The 19,360-nt window shown below is 42.2% G+C and overlaps 1 protein-coding gene, 1 long non-coding RNA gene and 1 pseudogene across 2 annotated transcripts in view; 1 reads left to right on the top strand and 2 right to left on the bottom strand.

Annotated features, from left to right (window-relative positions):
* LOC144803448 (uncharacterized) overlaps positions 1-16,578 on the bottom strand; it is a 33,216-nt gene extending 16,638 nt beyond the window's left edge. Inside the window, exon 1 of the mRNA XM_078671867.1 lies at positions 14,382-16,578. Coding sequence (XP_078527993.1) covers positions 14,382-14,406 — 25 coding nt within the window. The 5' untranslated portion in view covers positions 14,407-16,578. The remainder of the gene's footprint in view (positions 1-14,381) is intronic.
* Positions 16,579-16,695: 117 nt separating this feature from the next.
* LOC144803606 (mothers against decapentaplegic homolog 4 pseudogene) lies at positions 16,696-18,533 on the bottom strand (annotated as a pseudogene).
* Positions 18,534-18,801: 268 nt separating this feature from the next.
* The window catches only part of LOC144769535 (uncharacterized), a 79,341-nt gene continuing 78,782 nt past the window's right edge, over positions 18,802-19,360 (top strand). Inside the window, exon 1 of the long non-coding RNA XR_013598716.1 lies at positions 18,802-19,023. This is a non-coding gene — a long non-coding RNA (uncharacterized LOC144769535). The remainder of the gene's footprint in view (positions 19,024-19,360) is intronic.

Here is a 19,360-nt window from a genome sequence, read left to right as displayed (position 1 = left end):
GATGCGCCAATGGATGCAGAAACTTTGTTGGGTCCGGTCACGGCTCATGCATTGTGCTGTCCCCAGCGGCTACCAATCCTGATGACGGCATTCGTGGAGACTTCACCACTACGATTAAGGGGTAGTGAGGTTCAAGATGAAAGCAGCATCGATCAGGTACGACCTTCTGTCAGCTATGCTGATCCAAACATCAATGAAGGCAATCATGCTCACGAATGCATGGTAACATCTTTTTCCGAGTTAATGGAACTTTCACAGGAAGCTGTTGACAGCTTTGTCTAGAGTCTAAATGATATGATGTTCTCACCAGAGCAGAAATAATGACTTTTGAACAAGCTAGCACAAGGCGTTCCCAACACCAAGAATTTGGCCTTCAACTTTGATAATAAAGTATCATGAACAATTTTCTCCAGTTTACGGACAGCGGAACATTATTTTTCAGCGGCCCCAAAAATACTTTACAATTTTTCGGGACACTTATCTTCTGCTTAAAGTAGAAACTATTCTTAGAGAACTATATTTCTATTTTAGGAACTTTAGAATCATTAGCTGCCCTCTAGCCTGTTCATAAATATTTTATTTTGTGATGAAATGGTCTCGCATTTTTTTTCTTCTGTATTAAGAGCCATTTCATGTGTAATTTTCATATTTTATTAATAATGATGTATGAATATGCGTGATATTTAGCATTAATATACTGCTTGAGTTCATATAATGTATATATATATATCTTTTCGTATATTTCATGTTTCAAAATGCATATGGATGTATTTTGGGGTGGTACGGTATACACATGCTCTACTAGTGTATTTGCTATGCCTAGATCTTGTAAATATGGACATAGTCAGCGTGGAGTGGGTGTGATGTATTCCTATAGGTTCTGTATCGATTCCCCTATTCCCGGCCCTGTTCTGGTTAATACTTAACTAGCAGCCGACCCACGGTGCAAAAAACCGTTATCTGATTAAGCCACACCACGGCACAGAAACGTGTTATCTGATTAGGTAATAACGCATGCCATCTAATTAGACAAGCACTATTCCTCCAGCCCCTGATAAGGCATACGGAGTTCTCAAAACAAATCAAACCTATGACAACCTGGGAAAATCCCTGTGGCCATTGTTTTGATTTCACCGAGAACTTCAGCAAAAGAATGTGCGAACAAGCCCGTTCGTATGACATCCTTATTGACGCATCCATGTCCATCCTTACGTCAATCTCGACACCTTACAGGTATAAATATTACCGACATTGCCTTAAGCAAACACACGCGGTGGTGACGAGATCGGAGCAGCGAGAGGCGCTGAGGAGCCCAGCAGAGAGCGAAGCCCACACGCGCTGCCCCGCCTTCCTGACGCGCTGAGAACGAGAAGCTGCTTTTCTCCCGCCGAGAAATCCAGCTCCGGCGCTTCCAAGCAGCCCTCGCAGGCAGCTGGAATATCAAGACCAGAGAAGAGAGAGATACCAGCCCTCAACCATTCTAGATCTCAGGTACAGAACTGAACAACCCCTTGCAGAGAATTCTTGAGTCAGTCACTTGGCAAAACAAACTTAACTTAAACTGCTACTTATCTACTCCCGCCCACGTATTAGGCTTAGGTCAGGTACACTGGGGTAGGCGTGGTTAGAAGCACCAGTTGAGTACGGTTAGTCAAATGTATATATGTATGTATCTATTTTATCAATTTTAACTATCATATGGCTTAGAAACCATATCAATGCTTCTGCAGTATTATTTTATACTTCTGCTTTTATTGTATGCACTTTACTTAACCATAAGTATCGCAATAATATCGATTCATTTCTCTTGTACGAGAAAAGAGACTGATCAATAAATAACATCTTTTATTGAACACGCCCGTCTCTTCCTTTTCTCTACAAACTGGTGAAACTAAGAATGCACGTACTGACTGAGTAAAATAAGTTGTCTTTTGTTTTCACACGACTCTAGAGATACACTCTTGATTGGGGGAGAGCAAAGTTGTCATGTTCTATGGTTGTCAGAAACTAAATCCCTTCTTGTCTATCCAGGGAAGTTAAACTCCTCCTTGTCTATTCGAGAAAGTTTCTAGTGAACTCTGAGCTAGCTGGCAAAACCAAAAACTTTAAGTCTAATATCGTCAGTAGAAGACCTAGTTAACCTCTGCCCTAGGTCTATACTATTGAAGATATTATTCCAATGCGCAGAGCCTATTGGGATAATAGGAACTACACTACAATTATAACTAATCCAATGGTTAATAAATATTATTTACTTACTTACTCACTATGATATGGCCATGTTGGCATTGGGAATAGTGCATTCTGGGATAACTAGATTCCACATTATACAGAAAGAAGTCACTAAGCGGGAAGGAACATAGTAGGCCATTGGCTAGTGGTTGACTCTTCCCTAAGGGCACTAAGTGGGCATAAAAGTGGCACCCCTGGGACCCAGACCTAAGATCATATCTGCACTGAAGAGTGGACCAAAGAAGGACTACCCTACTGTTCCCTTGACCCTCAAAAGAGAGGCTGCACCAAGACTGGACTGGATTTGCTGCTCCTAGGGCTAGCAAAAGAGGAAAAGTCATCCCATAGCCTCAGACAGAAGTGTCGGCAATTGTAAGTTGGCTGACTTCCTCTTACAGCAACAGGGCCACCAAAAGCCGGAAGAACCCTGCCTTAGTGAGCTGGAAGGCAAGAACACCTGACCATCAGTAATCGCCAATGTGCAGCCTGGAAGACCAAGTCCCGAACTTCAAAACATAAACCAATTCACTCAAGCACCACAAAAACAACAGTCCAAATCTCAGTTTGATACTGGTGCTTGATGTATTTGAAAACATCTACATTCTAGCCAACACAGACTTCCTCAGGGCTAGAAATCATTTAACACATATAGTAATTTACAAAAAACACATACAATGTATATAAATGTAAATTCTAAAATATTCATACATAACAAACCAAAGAGTTCAGAGACTGAAAACGCTTTGTAACATCAAGAAACATACTCTACAACCACAGTGGGTAAAGATCCAAGAGCAACCCATAGTTGTGACCTGTGCATAGAAAATATTCATTACTATGTACAAGACAACTGCCCAGAAAGGCAACTGTGACACCCCCATAAGCAAGTAATAGATGTTTAGTCACATCTGATTAATGAAAATTCTCACCTGGAAGGTGTATGACCCTTCTATACCAACTATTATAGTGATCCGTTCAAGAAGACACTTCGGTAGCTGTCTAAAAATGATTTATCAGACTGGAAAATAGTAGCATTTCCATGGATGTAATATAGGGTGTCATAAAAGATAGGTACAAATGACCGATAAGTATATTCACTTCCTGCCCATGTTCCCTTGTATGTGCGCACTTGTGAGCCTGCACACATGCTGCCTTTCTGCCACACAGTCTGAGAGCACGCATTTAAAGTCAATCGGAACACAAAGCAATTATCGCCCTGAAATGGCCCATTAATTCCATTAAACTAAGACTCAGACACAGCACTAAACACTTACTTTTTTTTGTAAAGAACGGGGCCCCAGAAAATTAGATAAATTGCCACAACAGGGAAATATAACTCTTAGAAAAAGGTCACCTTGGCAAGGTGGGTCAAGCAAAACACAGGCACATATATAACAATACATTTTTAGAGTGACCATATATATATCTCAATTACACAACAACCTAAAGTCTGATACATTTATTTTATTTTCTATTTTTGTTTATAATTTAGTTTGATAACAATAAAAAACAATTTGTATGAAAAACACATCTGATTAAAAAAAATTCTTATAAAAAAAGGTTGTTTTTGTGTACATGCATTTAATGCTAATAATTTCTCTCACATTTCTCAATGATCATGTCAATACAAATAATTTTAAATATTAGTAAAGGGATGAATCAATATATATATTTGCATTTCATTTTATAATAACATCATTAATTGCCGTATATTTTCAACATTTTCTTGATATGAGGAGACTGGCGGTATGTCTTTTTCATATAAATTGTTTTTTATTGTTATCAAACTAAATCATAAACCAAAATACAAAATAAAATACATATATCAGACTTTAGGTTGTTGTGTAATTGAAGTATGTATATTGTCACTCTAAAAAATTAATTGTTATATATGTGCCTGTGTTTTGCTTGACCCACCTTGCCAAGGTGACCTTTTTCTAAGAGCTAAACACTAACTTGGACAGTTGTCTGCTGATTTAGGACGGTCTCACACCACTTATCAGGCCTCACCAAAGATAAACATATGTTTAAATAGTGTGCTTTTACGATGCAGGTACTGACCCCTGCTTGGCAACATTTATCTTTCCTGTAAGTGAGCCTTCTCCCTCTGTCTGGGTCAGTAAGGCCTGTACAGGTTATGTTACACAAATTGCTCAAAAAGACACAGCAAAATAACTTTCATGGGCCCTGCACACATTTGTTGTTTCTCTCAGCTCTCTCTACCTTTGGGCCTATGAACATGGTAAAATCAGGTACTATTTCTAAATGGAGAAATGTTACATTTATAGATTTTAAAATGTTGACCAAGTTTGCTTAAAAATGCACATAAACATAACTGACTGAGTCAGAAAACAATAAGTACATTATTTAAAAAAGACAAGAAAAATAAAAAGTCTAATATTTCTGGGCTTGGCGATCTGGTGCAATGGTCAATTAAAAAAAAAAACCATATATTTTACAAGCAATTGCAAGTGCTACAAAAATAAACAGATGCAGAGAGACGCCACCCAAATTGGCAGCCATATGATTGCAATAAAAATGTTTAAATTAAGAAAATAACCATTGCATTAACTTTTAATTGAGCAGTTGCAATATTTCCTAGCAGGCGTGTGTACATATTACAGGTGTAGAGACCCTTTTCAGTCTTTATGTCAATAATGGAAAAATATGATTCTTATTTGCACAAAGAAAGGGACTAAAGGGTTTGAATCGGCGCAACCTGAATACCTAGTTTAAACACATAAGGACTTAAAAACCATGATAATGATTGGAAAATAAAAAGTATTGGTGAAGGAAACACCATTCTTTTTTTTATATATATATCCATATTTTTTAATCAAAAGATTTGATACAGAATTTTCAGAAAAGGCAGCAAATATGTATGACATCCAAGGAGGTTTGTATTAAATACACAGTAATGCTGATATCATATCAGGGTTTCTGACTATGAAAAACACAATGGTGAATAGTTTAGTGTTGCTGATGTAAATTTAAAATAAATCTGAAGGGAGAGGAGCCACAACACGTCACATTAAGCTTTTACTGATTTTGTCTTAAGTTATTTCTACAGACTTCATCACCTGATGTAAATATAGATAATGAAGTCAAAGTTTAAAAGACTATAGTAACAAACACATATAATACATTTATATAGGTTGTGGCTTTCAGCATTTTAGTTATATTATCAGCGAGTTATGAAGCGTTTGCATTCTATTTCTGTTACACAGTTAATACATTTGCAACCTCTACTTAAAACTTTCTATACAAAGAGAGAGCTGACGCAATCATTCTTGGCAAAGAGTTTAGTATGAACAACTATTAGAAATAAAAATATGGTTGCTTTGCTTGCTCATTTGAAAATACATTCAAAAAATGAAGGGGCTTAAAAATAAGAATGTAATGTTTGCATAGACCACACATGATTTGTTTTCCCCACAAAAACTAGAATTAACGAATGTCACTTAAAACGACGATTAAGCAGTGGCTTGAACCTGACGTTTGTCAACTAGAGTCAAGGGTGAAGTGAAATGTATGAAATATAATATAGTACAGAAAATACTATATATCCAAAACAGATAAGCAGAATCTATACTACTATTATAAAGAGAGAACACAAACCTTTGAGCCAGGTAAACTCGGGAATCACAGCACCAATCCACACACCCGATACATTGTAGAAATTGTCAGGGTGTGCAGATGGACATAGGCTATAAAAAATAAAAAATAAACGTAAATTTAAAAATATAACTTTTTTAAAAAAGTAGTGCCCTGAAAGTAGCGCCGGCCGCGACGCTGCGCTGGCCGCGACGTAGCGCTGACCGCGACGTGCGTGATGACGAGGAGGAGTGGCGGATATGGAGCGGCAGTGAAGTGAGGAGCGCGGGGAGAAGCGGCGGATCAGGTGCGTCATGACGAAGAGGAGCGGCGGACATGGAGCGGCGGTGAAGTGAGGAGCGCGGGAAGGAGTGGCGGCTCAGGTAAGGTAAAGGCACATTGGAGTTGGGGAGGGAGTCGGGCTGGAGGGGGCGGGAGCGGGTGTGCACAGAGGGACCGGCGGGAGGAGTCGGGGCGGGAGGGAGTCGGAGCGGGTGAGCATAGAGGGACGGGCGGGAGCCCTTAGTGCACGCAAGCCTCAAATGCTGCCCCCAGCCCCTTTCTGCCCCAGGCAACGCTGGGGCGGGCTGCTAGTATAATATAAAAACAGGAATAATCATTTTCAATTACAGTTATTATCTTTTTTTTATTAGGAACAGCCCCAAACTGGGAAATGTAGCAAGGACTGTCAAAGTAATTAGCCATTGATATTATTGCGTGCAGTTGCTTTTTCCTGGAAAACAGGTTATTTTATGAGGAAATATCAAAATAGTAATAAAAATGTGGAAGAGGTAAAGAAAGTTTACTTGAATTTCCAGTTCCCTAATTTTGGATCATACACATGGGGCGAATTAATGCATGCTCTGTGGGTTAACAGAAGTATTTTAATAACCAAGCCATTTCGATCTACATATGTTTTCCCTAAATTATTATGCACTCCTGCCAACAATTACAAATTCCTGATCTAATGAACCCACTTAACAATTTAACAACTTATATTTTTTATAAGCTTGTACCCAGCTTGTCGGTCGTGTAAGGTTTCATAACATACGATTTTCTATTTTTGGCTCCTAGGTGGACTTTCGATAAAAGTCAAGGTCAAAGTGGTGCTGAAAAAACAGCTCATAAAAACATAATCTAATACCAACAAGTTCTGAAACTATTGTTCACAAGTTTGTAGGTGACCAAAAACGTAAATACTCACTGTCCAGAAGAGGCTTTCCACTAGTTTATACATCATGGACCTAAATTAACAGTATTAGAATCCAAGTTTTCTTATTGAAATAGGTCACTGTACATCAAGTAGACTGCCAAACAAATGGTTCAATATCATAAAGAGTTACTTGGTATACATAAAACATCCTACATTTGGTGATAATAACTATCCGCAGAGTTAACCATTTTTCAATAGATGGAACACATAATCTTCCTTCAACAATGAGGTAAAAAACCCACTGTAGCATTCATGTAAAACACGCTACCTTGAATATATTAGTTTGATGTGGTAAAGGCACAAGATGGCGGAGTGAGGGCGCTGTAGAGCAGCAGCCTACCTAGGTGCTCCCACCGTCTTACCCCGTTTAACGATTCTAAGAAGGGGGAAGGAAAAATAGTCGGAGCATGTTGTATCCCGTTCGACATTAATAATGAATCGTTTTTAAAGGAGAAAGCTTAAGTGTGACTAACCTGCTTGGATCGGACCCGCGATTTGCTTCTCCCTGCGGCTACAGTACTACGTCCTCTGCAGTTCCAGGGGCGCTCCTACAGCTTGGGGCAAGGCCGAATGCTGCGGCTCTGCCTGGCGTCCACCTCCTCACTGCTTGTGAGGCATACGATCCCGCTACTAGCTCGCCGATCGGTATTCGGCACATCGGGGCTGCCGGGGCGGCGCGGATGGGTATCCGCCGCCATTAGCGGTGTGTTTGTGTCCGCAGGAGCCACGAGTCGGAGCTCACAGGTGAACATGGCCCCGAAAAATTTGCCCAGAGCCACCCGCGCTACCAAAGCTGCTACTGTGGAACCTGCTGCAGTCTCGTCGGCTCCACCAGCACCAGCATCTATTCCAGTGACGATCATACCAGCATCCCTGGCTGCTCTGGCGGTTTCTTTATCCAGTGCCACAAAGACTAAAGTGAGTTTACCCGCGACGCCACCCAGAACCGGTAAGCCACTCCTGCACCCCCCCCCCCCCGTTCTGGTAATCTCTGATGCCACACTGTCGAGTGGGGAGGGCAACCGAGGGCTCTCGGGGTCTCATGTGGGCAGTTCAGGAAGCACTTCAACTACGGTGGATAATGTCAGTAATGGTGGAAAGAGTGCCGGCTCCAGTTCTGGCAATGACGGTAACAAAGTATCTCTTATATGTACCGATAGTAACAATATTGCCTCAGCAGGGGCTTCATTAGATATGACAATTTTCTCTACTGCAACCACTTTAACAGCCAGTCCTCCCAGTATCCAGATGCTAGAGGAAGACGAGACTGACGCATCTAGGGGCTCACGAGATATACCATCGGCAGAGGGTAAGATCAACCCCGGCGAGCTCGAGAAGGGCACTAATATTGAACCTGGTAGGACTTTGGAAGAGGTGGCAAGCTGGGTTTCATCGGATACAGGAGACACGCGGGTAGACAATGATATAACGGTTTCCCTCCTGGAGGGGGGTGAGGATGGGGGTGGAGAAGGCTCTAATAAGGACTATGAGGAGGTCGAAGACGATGAGGGAGCTGATAACTCCACCGCCGGCCCCCCTCAGATACCGTCAAGTTTTTGGCCGCTCGAAGGGAAAAAAGCAAAATCCAAAGCCAAGCTGAAGAGTAAGAAAGGGAGAACTGGTACTACAGAGGGGCTTCCATATATAATCTCAGCATATGCCCCGAAGAAGGCTTTCCTCACGGAAAAAAGCCCCCTTAGGAAATGGATACAGGCCAAGGGGATAGTAAAAAATATGACTTCGGTTGTCGGGCACAAGTCCACCTGTATCTGATTCTTCGAATAACCATTCCCCGGCATCTACGGATCCTCCTCCTAGGGATTGTGGGAGTGACAGTATCAATCTCCAGCATCCTCCAAATATCATCCAGTGAGCTAAAAAACGGTGATGGATCAAGCCCTGATCTTTTGACTGGGTAGGAGTGTTCTGCTTAATTCAGATACTCTGTCCATCACCACCCCCCTTTTTGAATCGTTTTGGCCACCACAAGTGTGGAAGGGTATGCTCAGATGTGAGTTCCTTGCTCACTGCACCATCAGGATTCAAGCAAGCCGGGCCGAAGACGGCTGTAATGCCAGAAACCGGTCCCCGGAAGCTTGTTTCCTTTCCAGTAAAGAATTGGCTTGGTAGTTTGGTCTGCCCTGTTCCCATGATGCACTGGGCCAGGGTCAGACTAATTTGCATGTAGCCGGGTTCTGAACTGGGATGGTGCAGTGAGCTAAAAAACGGTGATGGATCAAGCCCTGATCTTTTGACTGGGTAGGAGTGTTCTGCTTAATTCAGATACTCTGTCCATCACCACCCCCCTTTTTGAATAGTATCAATCTCCAGCATCCTCCAAATATCATCCCATTGTCTCCGATGGTTACATCGCCCCTTCTCTCTACTGATGAGCCATTCATCATCAGATGCTGTAGAAGCTACCACAGGATCTAACATTCTTATAGCTCCTTTAAACCTCCCGGGCTCATCCTCTCTACTTTCTCTAACATCAAGTGTGGTCTCTGACACAGTTACTATTGCCTCACAGCGGGCTATCTCTGGAGAATTTTAATCTGAATCTGTTACCGTTCCCTCTCCCCTTGATATTATCCTGCAGACTTTAACTAATCAATGTCTGGAAGCTCAAGATCATTTTCTGCAGCTGCGGGAGGACAATAATAAATTGCAGAACTTCCTATTAGAGATGACTTCTAAATTAGGGGGGTATCACAGGATATTGAGGAGCTCCAACAGAGGGTGGTACATATAGAGGAAGATTCTGCCCATACTGAATCCACCTTGAGTCAAGATCATAGCCTTACAGTTGAAAGTGGAAGGTTTAGAAAATCGTCAACGGCGTTCGAACTTGAGACTTTTCGGTATTCCGGAAGGCGTCGAAGGGTCGGACCCACGGTCGTACCTTGTGAATTTATTGCCCAAGGCCTTTCCGGATTTAGTGGACTGGGACTGGGACTCGCAGGTCCAGAGGGCCCATTGCCTACCTCTAGTGTCAAGGAATAGGGAAAGTTAGTTCCCCAGGCCTATTCTTATTCATTTTGGCAACTTCCTCTTAAACTAGGCAGTCTCCCTGAAAGCACGCCCCAATTCTCCAATTACCATTGATAACTTGTTCCTCTTTGTTCGATCAGATCTGAGTAAGGCTACCATGGATAGGAGGTGGAAGTTAAAGAAATGTATTGACCCTTTCAAATCCATGGGGGGGCAAGTGTTTTTACAAGAACCAGCTCGCCTCAAGGTTATCAAAGGACATCACACTTACTTTTTCACAGATGAGAAGGAGGCAGAGATTGCGCTATCTAAATTTGGTTAATGTTTTACTTTAATTTTCTTTTCTCTTACTCCCTTCACAATTGGAGGTTTATGCACAGATTTAGACACTTGGTTTCAGGGAGTTGGGGAGAGTGGGTTAGAATATTACTTCATAATCTTTTTCTGTCTGCTTCTTTTTCTTTCTTTTCTCTTTTCCCCCTCCTTATTTATCTTAGGAAAAATCTGGGGCGGTGGGTAGCTCTCGGCTGCTTCTCTCTGCAGCTGCCTTTCCAGCGGCAGCAGGTCTTAGGGGGGATTCCTTCTCCTAGTGGGGAGAGGGATAGTGGGAGGGGGGGTGGGGTTGGGGCTCTCCGGGTGGGGGGGGGGCGTTCAGGGAGAAAACTCTTAAAATAACAACACGACATGGTATATTTTTGAATATGACGGGAAGAGTCTACTTTCGCTTTTGGTTTGAGCAGAATGGTACAATTGGCATATTTAATGCCTTGAAATGTATAAGTTAAAACGTTTGGCCTGGAACGTTGCAGGTTTGAATAATAAGAATAAAAGACGACTTGTTTCTGAAGAGCTTAGACTGTATGATCCACATCTTATTTTTCTTTCAGAGACACACATTGCTTTTAAGGATAGGAAGTTACTTAACCAACTTGGTTACGACGTCATAATTAGTTCTCTACAGACATCAGAGGAGTGGCCATTCTTAAAGATAAACAACTTAGGACAGAAATACTTAAAACAACCACGGACAAAAATGGCAGATGGGCCATAGCACAAGTATCTACGGGCAATTGTAAATATGTACTATGTGTGATTTACGGGCCTAACACGGATGAAGGTGTGGTATTCGACCAAGTAAACACAGAACTGTTGGGATGGGAGGGGGAACTAATTCTTATGGGGGATTTTAACTGTATTATGGATTATCAGCTAGACACCACTAGACAGGGCGCCTTCCAGCGCATGCGCAAAGTCCTGGCTGCTATCTTGGAGATTGGTAGATTACATAACATTAGGGATATTTGGCGCTCTATCCACCCGAAAATGCCTGTGTACACTTATTACTCAGCGCCACACAAACTATGCTCCCGTATTGACATGGCTTGGGCCTCTGATAACATATTATCCTCTTGCACTATGGACTTCTGCCACCGGGTTACTTCAGATCATAACCCAATCGTCCTTATGTTTAATAATTCACAAGCTCAAGCAGCACCCAGAACGTTTTCTTCCCCACGTCACTTATTATTGGACGAAGATTATATTACACAGCTTAAATTACATTTTTGTGAATTCATCAATTTTAATCTCAATTCAACTTCTTGTATAATTGTATGGGATGTGTGTAAGGCCAGCATTAGAGGGTTTACCCAACAATACGTTCTCAGACAAAATTCCGAACGACGCAATGCTAATACAAAATTGGTCTCTAACATCTTGGCTCAAGAACTGCTTTAGGCCGATGCTTTAAGAGCCGGCTCTCCTAATATAGTTGAACTTGGATTAATACTTGGGCGTTTAAAATCAAACTTAAAAACAAACTTTTTTAAGAAAAGCAGTGCTAAGCTATATAAATTGAAAATCTCTTATTACGAGGGCAGAGATAAAATTGGGAAACTGCTGGCTTATAAAGTAGCTGACGATAGGGCACATACTCTGATTAAGAATATTAAGGGCTCTAATAACATCATATATGAGCAGCCAGCACAGATTCTGGCCCAATTTGCAGAATTCTACAACATTCTATATACGCCGGAAAATCAACCTAATATGGAGAAAATTCTAGATTACCTGGACAGTAACATCAAAGAGAAATTTAATATACCCGGGTTAGACCGACTATCTGAAGAGATTACACCGTTAGAGATCAGACATGCTATCCTCTCATCACCGACGGGGAAAGCAGCTGGAGAAGACACTATTCCAGCCAAACTCTACAAACTGTGTATGGAGGAACTAATCTCTCTCTTCTCTCAGGTAATTCAATCTATAGGTGAAAACGGCAAGGCACCTAGTTCCTGGAATAAGACGAAAATTGTTTTTTTTGTTTTTTTTTAAAAAGGCAAACCCGGCAGATGAGTGTGGGTCTTATAGACCCATCTCACTGATTAACACCGACGCCAACATTTTTGCAAAAATATTAGCCAATCGTCTAGCTCCATTTATTCCCAAAGTTGTTAATTCTCAACAACACAGATTTGTATTAGGTAGGGCTACCACGGTCCACATAAATACGGCGATAACTGCTTTTGACATAGCAGAGACTGGATCCACCCCACTCGGTATGATCTTATTGGATGCTGAGAAGGCTTTCGACCGAGTGGGGTGGGACTATCTCTGGTCTGTCCTGTCCTTTATGGGATTTAGAGGCCATTTTATAACTTGGCTAAGATCTTTATATGATAGGCCTGCAGCTAGTGTTAGCTATGCAGAGCTGACAACTTCCACTTTCATTATCTCCCGGGGCACCCGGCAGGGGTGCCCATTATCACCCCTGCTGTTTGCTTTATCAATGGAACCTTTTTTATCTGCTCTCCAGCTACAATCTCGAATCGCACCATTTAGATCAGGCCCTCATTCTCTCAAAATCACTGCGTATGCGGACGATATTGCTATTTACTCCACGGATGTAGCTGAAGCATTAGAAGGCATTACAATAGAGGCCAGCAGATTCGGAGTTGTCTCTGGATATAAATTAAATATCAATAAAACACAAATTGTAGTGAATTATAAACCACATGCTACTATCACTGCTACTATCACTGGAATTTGCAAGGTCGCCAATTTAAAATCTCATCCAAAACCAGGGATGTTATCTCAATGAATTATGATACTTTATTAAAAGCAACTACTGGGCTACTTAAGAAATGGCACAAACTCCCTCTAAACATTATCAGTAGAATCAAATTGATAAAATTGAAAGTACTTCCTAAATTCCTTTATTTATTTTGTTCAATACCTTTAGCGCTTAATAATCTTTTTTAAGAAACTAGACGGGCTATTTAGTAGTTTTATTTGGGGATACTGGAAAGTGCACAGATCATTGACGCTACTCAAGAGTTCACCAGATACAGGGGGACTTAATTTCCCGGATTTTTATTTATACTACTGGGCTACCTTTATAGGCCGTTAGCGTTCCCTGCTAAATTCGGATGCTTGATTTTTCTTTCATACCATGATGTTAAATACAGACTCCAGAATGTTTCTCCTAAGGCTAAATGACCCAAATTACTACAAAAGGGTCAAATTTAAGACTGCTCGAGATATAGCTAAAATCTGGTTTAATATTCTGACTTATTGCAATATCTCTTTTTTTCATGCTAAATTACGGCTTTGGGGAAATCCGGCTCTTCCCGGGATTTTTAATGATGGCAGGGCAAGTATATGGCCTGCTCATGGTATTACAACACTGGGGGATCTTTATGGTTCACAGGGTTTTTTCGATTTTGGGGCACTCAAAAATGTATATAAATTGGCTGACACAATGAGGTTTCAGTATATACAAATTCACAATTTTTTGATACACAAAATGAAGATTTTAGAAACTGCAGACTCTGACTGATTGTTTTTATTCATTAAAGACGAAATCTCTAATTAGCGAAGGCTGTAAGTGCCTCAATACTTATAAGACAGGTGACTGTATTAGATTAGCCAAGAGATGGAGCTTGAAGACTGGATGTAATATTACATCTAGACAGATTGCTTTCTCTCTCTCAAATCTGAATAGCCTCTTTCATTCATCAAGCTTAAGGTTCCAACAATTTAAACCCACCTGTTTGTTCTATTTTACACCTGAAGTAATATCTAAATGGTCCACAAATACTACATATAGTGATCGCACTAAATGCCCGAAATGTGATCTAGTTGGGGCCGATCTAGAACATATGTTCTTTTCCTGTCTGGTTTTAAAGAAATTTTGGGCTGCCTTTGATAAGGCCATGAAAATAAAACTGGGTAATCCACTACTCCTCTCAGCTATATCGGTACTACTAGATATACATTCCACACCTCCCCCCCAGCAGGCCTTAGTTACTATATTACTCTCATGTGCCAAACTAACCATTGCCCGTACCTGGATTTCCCCGCAACCGCCCCATATTATGGAGTGGTGGTCACTGGTAAACGAAATATACTCTATGGAGGCTGTTCTTCGGCCGCTTGATGGGCCGGTGGCTTTTGAACCTCCGCTTTCTCACCGCCCGGACTTCGAGGACTTGCACACGACGCGGAGATCTGCTCCTTCCCGGACTATTGGGAACTATGGTGGACCGCTGTTTGCTCCCACTTCGATGGACTCGTGCTTTTGTCCTGGTTGGGTACCTTTGCATTGTCGAACTGCGAAACTGGACTCCGGCTTGCTTTTGCTTGCCCTGTCGTTGCTGCTACAATTGACTTGCTTCATTGACTTTTTGTATTCCATTAGTATGGTGGCTCTCCCTACTCTACATCACTGCCGTAACCCTGGTCAACATTACGATTATTCTCTGCTGGGTGGTCCGCTCCATGTTATCCTTTATTGGGTTGGTTTCGTGATTAGGAAGGGCTGGGGGTAAGTTGCAAGACACTGATAGACTGCTGGTTTACCTGTCCGTTGCACTGATGCTTGTACTCTCGACACTGTGAAACGTTAAAATGTCTCCCCCTCCCCCTCCCCCCTGCCGGTTTTTGCTGTATGTGAAGGTGTAGCATTGATTCGATAATTATTCATTTGCTGGTCGGGGGAGGGTCGTAGCCGAGTGTGTTTGTTCATATCCTCTGGCTCCTCCCTCACATCTTATTTTTGCTTCATATTCTCTTTCCTCCTTCTTTTTGTCTCCTTATTCTACTTTCTTTCTTTACTATATTTCGGGTTTCGGATTAGGGCGACAGGCACGCTGTTTGGAGGGTAGGCCGTAGCCTTCTGCAGGGGTGCGGGGTGGGACGGGTGGGCGGGGTCTTTCAGATGTTTCTTTTTTGGTTCTATGGCCCTCTTCTATCCCTTTATAGCGGTGCCGCTTCTGTCCTCGCTTCTTTGGCATGAGTGGGTTGGGGTCTGTCGCTATGCCACTTTTATCTGTTTCGATGCTCCGTCGCGACTGCCATACCCTTCTTCTCGCCAGCTCTCTACTTTCTTCTGTATTATTAGCCGCGGGATGCCTAGCCCGGGGTGGCGCCCGTCTTGCACGATTGTGTTTCTCCTTTTATATTTCTTTTATTTCTTTTTCCTTTTTCATTTTTTTCGTATATTTTAGATGAGACGGGGGGTCGGGTGGTGTTCCTTTTGGGTGGGATTTAGCACTCTGTGCTTATGTTGTTTGCACTGTTTATTGGATTTTGTGTGTATGGCGTTGATATTAGTACACGGCCATTGAATGCTCGCATATCCTGTTTTCACTTCCCGATTATATTTCTTAGAGGGCCTGTATCCTCCTACATGGCTTGTTCCATGTAAAACTTGCTTTATTGTATGACACTGGATTCTTTCTTCCTGCTGTAAGAATGTGCCCTCTCACGTCCTGCTATATAGTGGTTAAGTTTGCAAATAAATCCTGCAGTGATATATTGACTGGGTGGGCACTGACTGGCGCGGAATGAAGTGTAGTGTTTATATATCCTGCCTACAATGTTCAACGCACAAATCCTAACTATTGCTGCTCCTTTAGTTGATACTATGTCGTATGGCTCGCCCTTTCGGTTGTCTGGTCTGAATGTATGACACCTCTTTAAATTTAAAAAATGAAACCTACGTTATTCTTCTTATGTCTGCTGCTAATACACCGTAGCGCTCTTATTTTTAGCTTTTCCGCATAGTAAGACGACCTGGAATGTTGTTGATTGTCATAGCGGCCGGCCCGTAGTGGTTGTAGGCAGACGCTGTGTACTATGCATAAGATAAATAAAGGTTTTCAAAAAAAAAAAATCTGGGGTAATTTCTTTTAAACGGTAGTATCCCCAAGGTGTATTTAGGATTGTACCACTTGATTGTACTATTTCTTTCTCATTGTTTCATTTCTGTATTGCTGTTCCTGTTCCTCGATGATTGTTTCTTACTTCACGTTCTTATAGGATATGTCGTAGTGACTATTTATCTATTCATTCTGCTGTTATGCTGTTATTTTCATTCTTCCTCCCGGAAATGTTTTGTTTCTTTTTTTTCCATTGTCGTGTTGTCAATAAAAAATATTTTTTTTAAAAGATGTGGTAAAGGCATATCCAATGTTAATAGGTGAAAACATTCTTACACCGTGCTGGAAAAATAGCACTAAGTAAAATGTAAAGCATTTGGCCATGGATTGATCTTTAAAAAAATAACTGGAATCCAAACAAGGTTCGTATTTTTTAGTGTTTAAGTACTAACACATTCACAAAACCTTTCACAGTTTTTACTGAAAATGCTGAGAGGGTGCTGACTGTATGAAGATTTTTAATAGACCTGTTTCCACAAAGGTTCAAAGAGCAAGAAGCCAGCATATTTTTAAATCCAACTTCTAAAGATTATAATGGGCAAAGTAATCTATATGCTCAGGTTACAAATGGGATTGTATTTTCGAGTCCGACACCATGGCAACTTAATGGGCTGTGAGATTTGGAGGTCTCAGTCTAGTGGCTGTGGATCTACAATAGGCATGGTCTGAAGCACTTCATCAAGAAGCTGTAGAGCACGGTGCAAATTGATTTCAATCCAGCAAGGGGTTTCTTTAATACTCTGTCTGGGATAATCTGGACTCCAACCTTTTACAAAACTCATTCTGAGAATGCATAATCGGCGAAGGTCATCCACACCAATCCCAGCAGCAGCTGACAGACTGATAGCTGGGGCAATGCCACCAACTGATCCAGGACCAGGGATATTTCCAGCTACTGCGGCAGCCTGGGCAGCCGCTGCTGCTTGTGCAGTTGCAGCTTGCTGATGCATTTGTCGAAGACACTGGCGTAAATCAAATACCTTGATATACGCACTTGGATAGATTTTGTGAACTGCATCGCCTGGTGCTCGGCCTGCCTCCCTGTCCAAGTAGTAGCTCTGAACAAAGACAGCATAGTCACTGAGGCATCGAACCCAAACATCGCCTTCACCTTTGCATTCCAGTTGCACCCCTTTGCCTATATGCAACCTTGCTCTTTCTATAGCTTCTGTTCTGTGGACATTAGAAAGCTGTCCGAGACAAAATCGGTCACCACCTGAAGGATCGACATAGCCATCCACAGTCACAATGGGGCCGTTTGAAGGAACCTTAAATGTCTCCCCAACTTACACGTCCATTTCGAAGTAAGCGATGGAGCACTAGTACTCGGGAGCTGGATGATTAGATATAGGAGTCTGGAATGTAAGTTCATTGTGAACAGGCCAGTAATGTCCAGGATGAGGCATGGGTGGATGATGTTGAAGATGTCCATTCTGGTGATGAGATATATTAGGGGTATATGCTGCTGTTCTATTTCCAGTCCAAGTTGTAGTGCTGTTGTGATGATATGTAGCTGGCTGAGCTGCAAACCCATTCTGCTGTGTCCCTTGTGGAGGCACTGGTGCAAACTGCAACAGTCCTTCACTATGGCTCCCTGACAATAAACTGCTGTGCTGACTTGTTGATGCCATAGGAATGCTGGAAAAGCTAGAAGCACTTGGAGTACTGGGTTCAGAAGCCAGCAAGGAAGAATTGCTGTAAGTGTCAGAAGATGATCTGTTGCTTGCTTGGTGTTGGATGGTTTGAATTGAAAGGTCATCAGCAGACGAAAAGGACTGTGGTCCTTCCACATAGTCTTGAACGTATTCATCCTTCACTAACATACTAGAAGGAGCAGAACTTTGAAGTGTGAATCCTGAGAGATCGAATCCTGGAGCCACCACACGCTCATAGTGATAAGGATTTACACAGACACTGTCACATTTCAGATCAAAAGCATACTGGCAGTATTTCACGTGTTTAAGTTCATTCTTGTGAAGATCAGGCCATCGCCACAAGCGGGCATAGATCACATGAGGAAAGCCCTTTCTACCAGCCACCTGCAGCCGACCATCAAGCGTCCTCTGGATGGTGACACACTTGCTTGGATGAGCGCCATTGGTAGTGATCGCCGTAATCAGATAATCCAATTCATCTTTTTTCTCCTTCAGTTTCTTAACCAAGCTTTCAATTGCTCGTTTGGCAAATTTTTCACTTTCCCCTCCTTGTCGATGGCACATCAAACTGTGAACAATGCTCAGACAAGCATCATTACTTGTCGGTGTGTTAGCAATTGACATACTGACAAAAGACTTCTAGCTAGTTGTAGTGTAATCCGACGGAAAACCAATGTTCAACGAGATACAGTAAGAACCAGGCCCAGCAATGCTGAGCTACCTTAAGACGGGCGATCAAACAAACATGACCGGTTGAAGTACGACCACCTGTATTTACCGCCCGCGGCGGCCGCTCTCCTCCCGCAAGCAGAGCTGCAGATCCACAGTGAGGCCCGGCCGGGCGGAAGTGACGCAGCGGAGCTGGCGCAGGCAAGCGGATTGTAAACAGCAGAGCTCGAGCCCAGCAGCGCTCTGTTGTTGAGGCGAGAGCGGCGGCGTCGGCCAGAAAACATAATTCTTTTGAAGTAGACGTGCTCATGTGAACTGGCGAAATGATGCCAGTCACATTGCAAGAGAGCTAGTGGAGCAGTGAACTGACCCATTGCCCTTTGCTGAATGCTGTGGTGGGTGAAAATAACATGAATGAGAGCCAAACAAACTATCCGATGAAGAGGTATGACTCAAAGTCAAAATATGTTATGCTATGTAAAGGCTACATATACCAGTAAACCGACGTTTCTTTATACTATAATAACCTGACCGTGGTGACAGTGGCAGGGTTCATTTAAGAATAACTACGTTTTCAGACATAATAAGTGAAGATTTCACAATAATGGGTGATGGTAGAGAAGTATTATTCCTACTGTCTGCAATTGAGGTGGCGTTGTGGCCAAAGGCTGCAGTCCTAGGTATCGTGAGAAGAAACTTATCATTCGACCTTCAACTCAGGAAGTGCCTGTCCCAGCATAATTTGTATGCAATAAAATGTGGGAAGTGTTGAAAAACAGCTC

The sequence above is a fragment of the Lissotriton helveticus genome, chromosome 1_1 (assembly GCF_964261635.1).
Source record: "Lissotriton helveticus chromosome 1_1, aLisHel1.1, whole genome shotgun sequence".
NCBI classification, from domain to species: Eukaryota; Metazoa; Chordata; class Amphibia; order Caudata; family Salamandridae; genus Lissotriton; species Lissotriton helveticus.
Note: the sequence above shows the minus strand (reverse complement) of the source record. Positions and strands in the feature narration are given on the sequence as shown.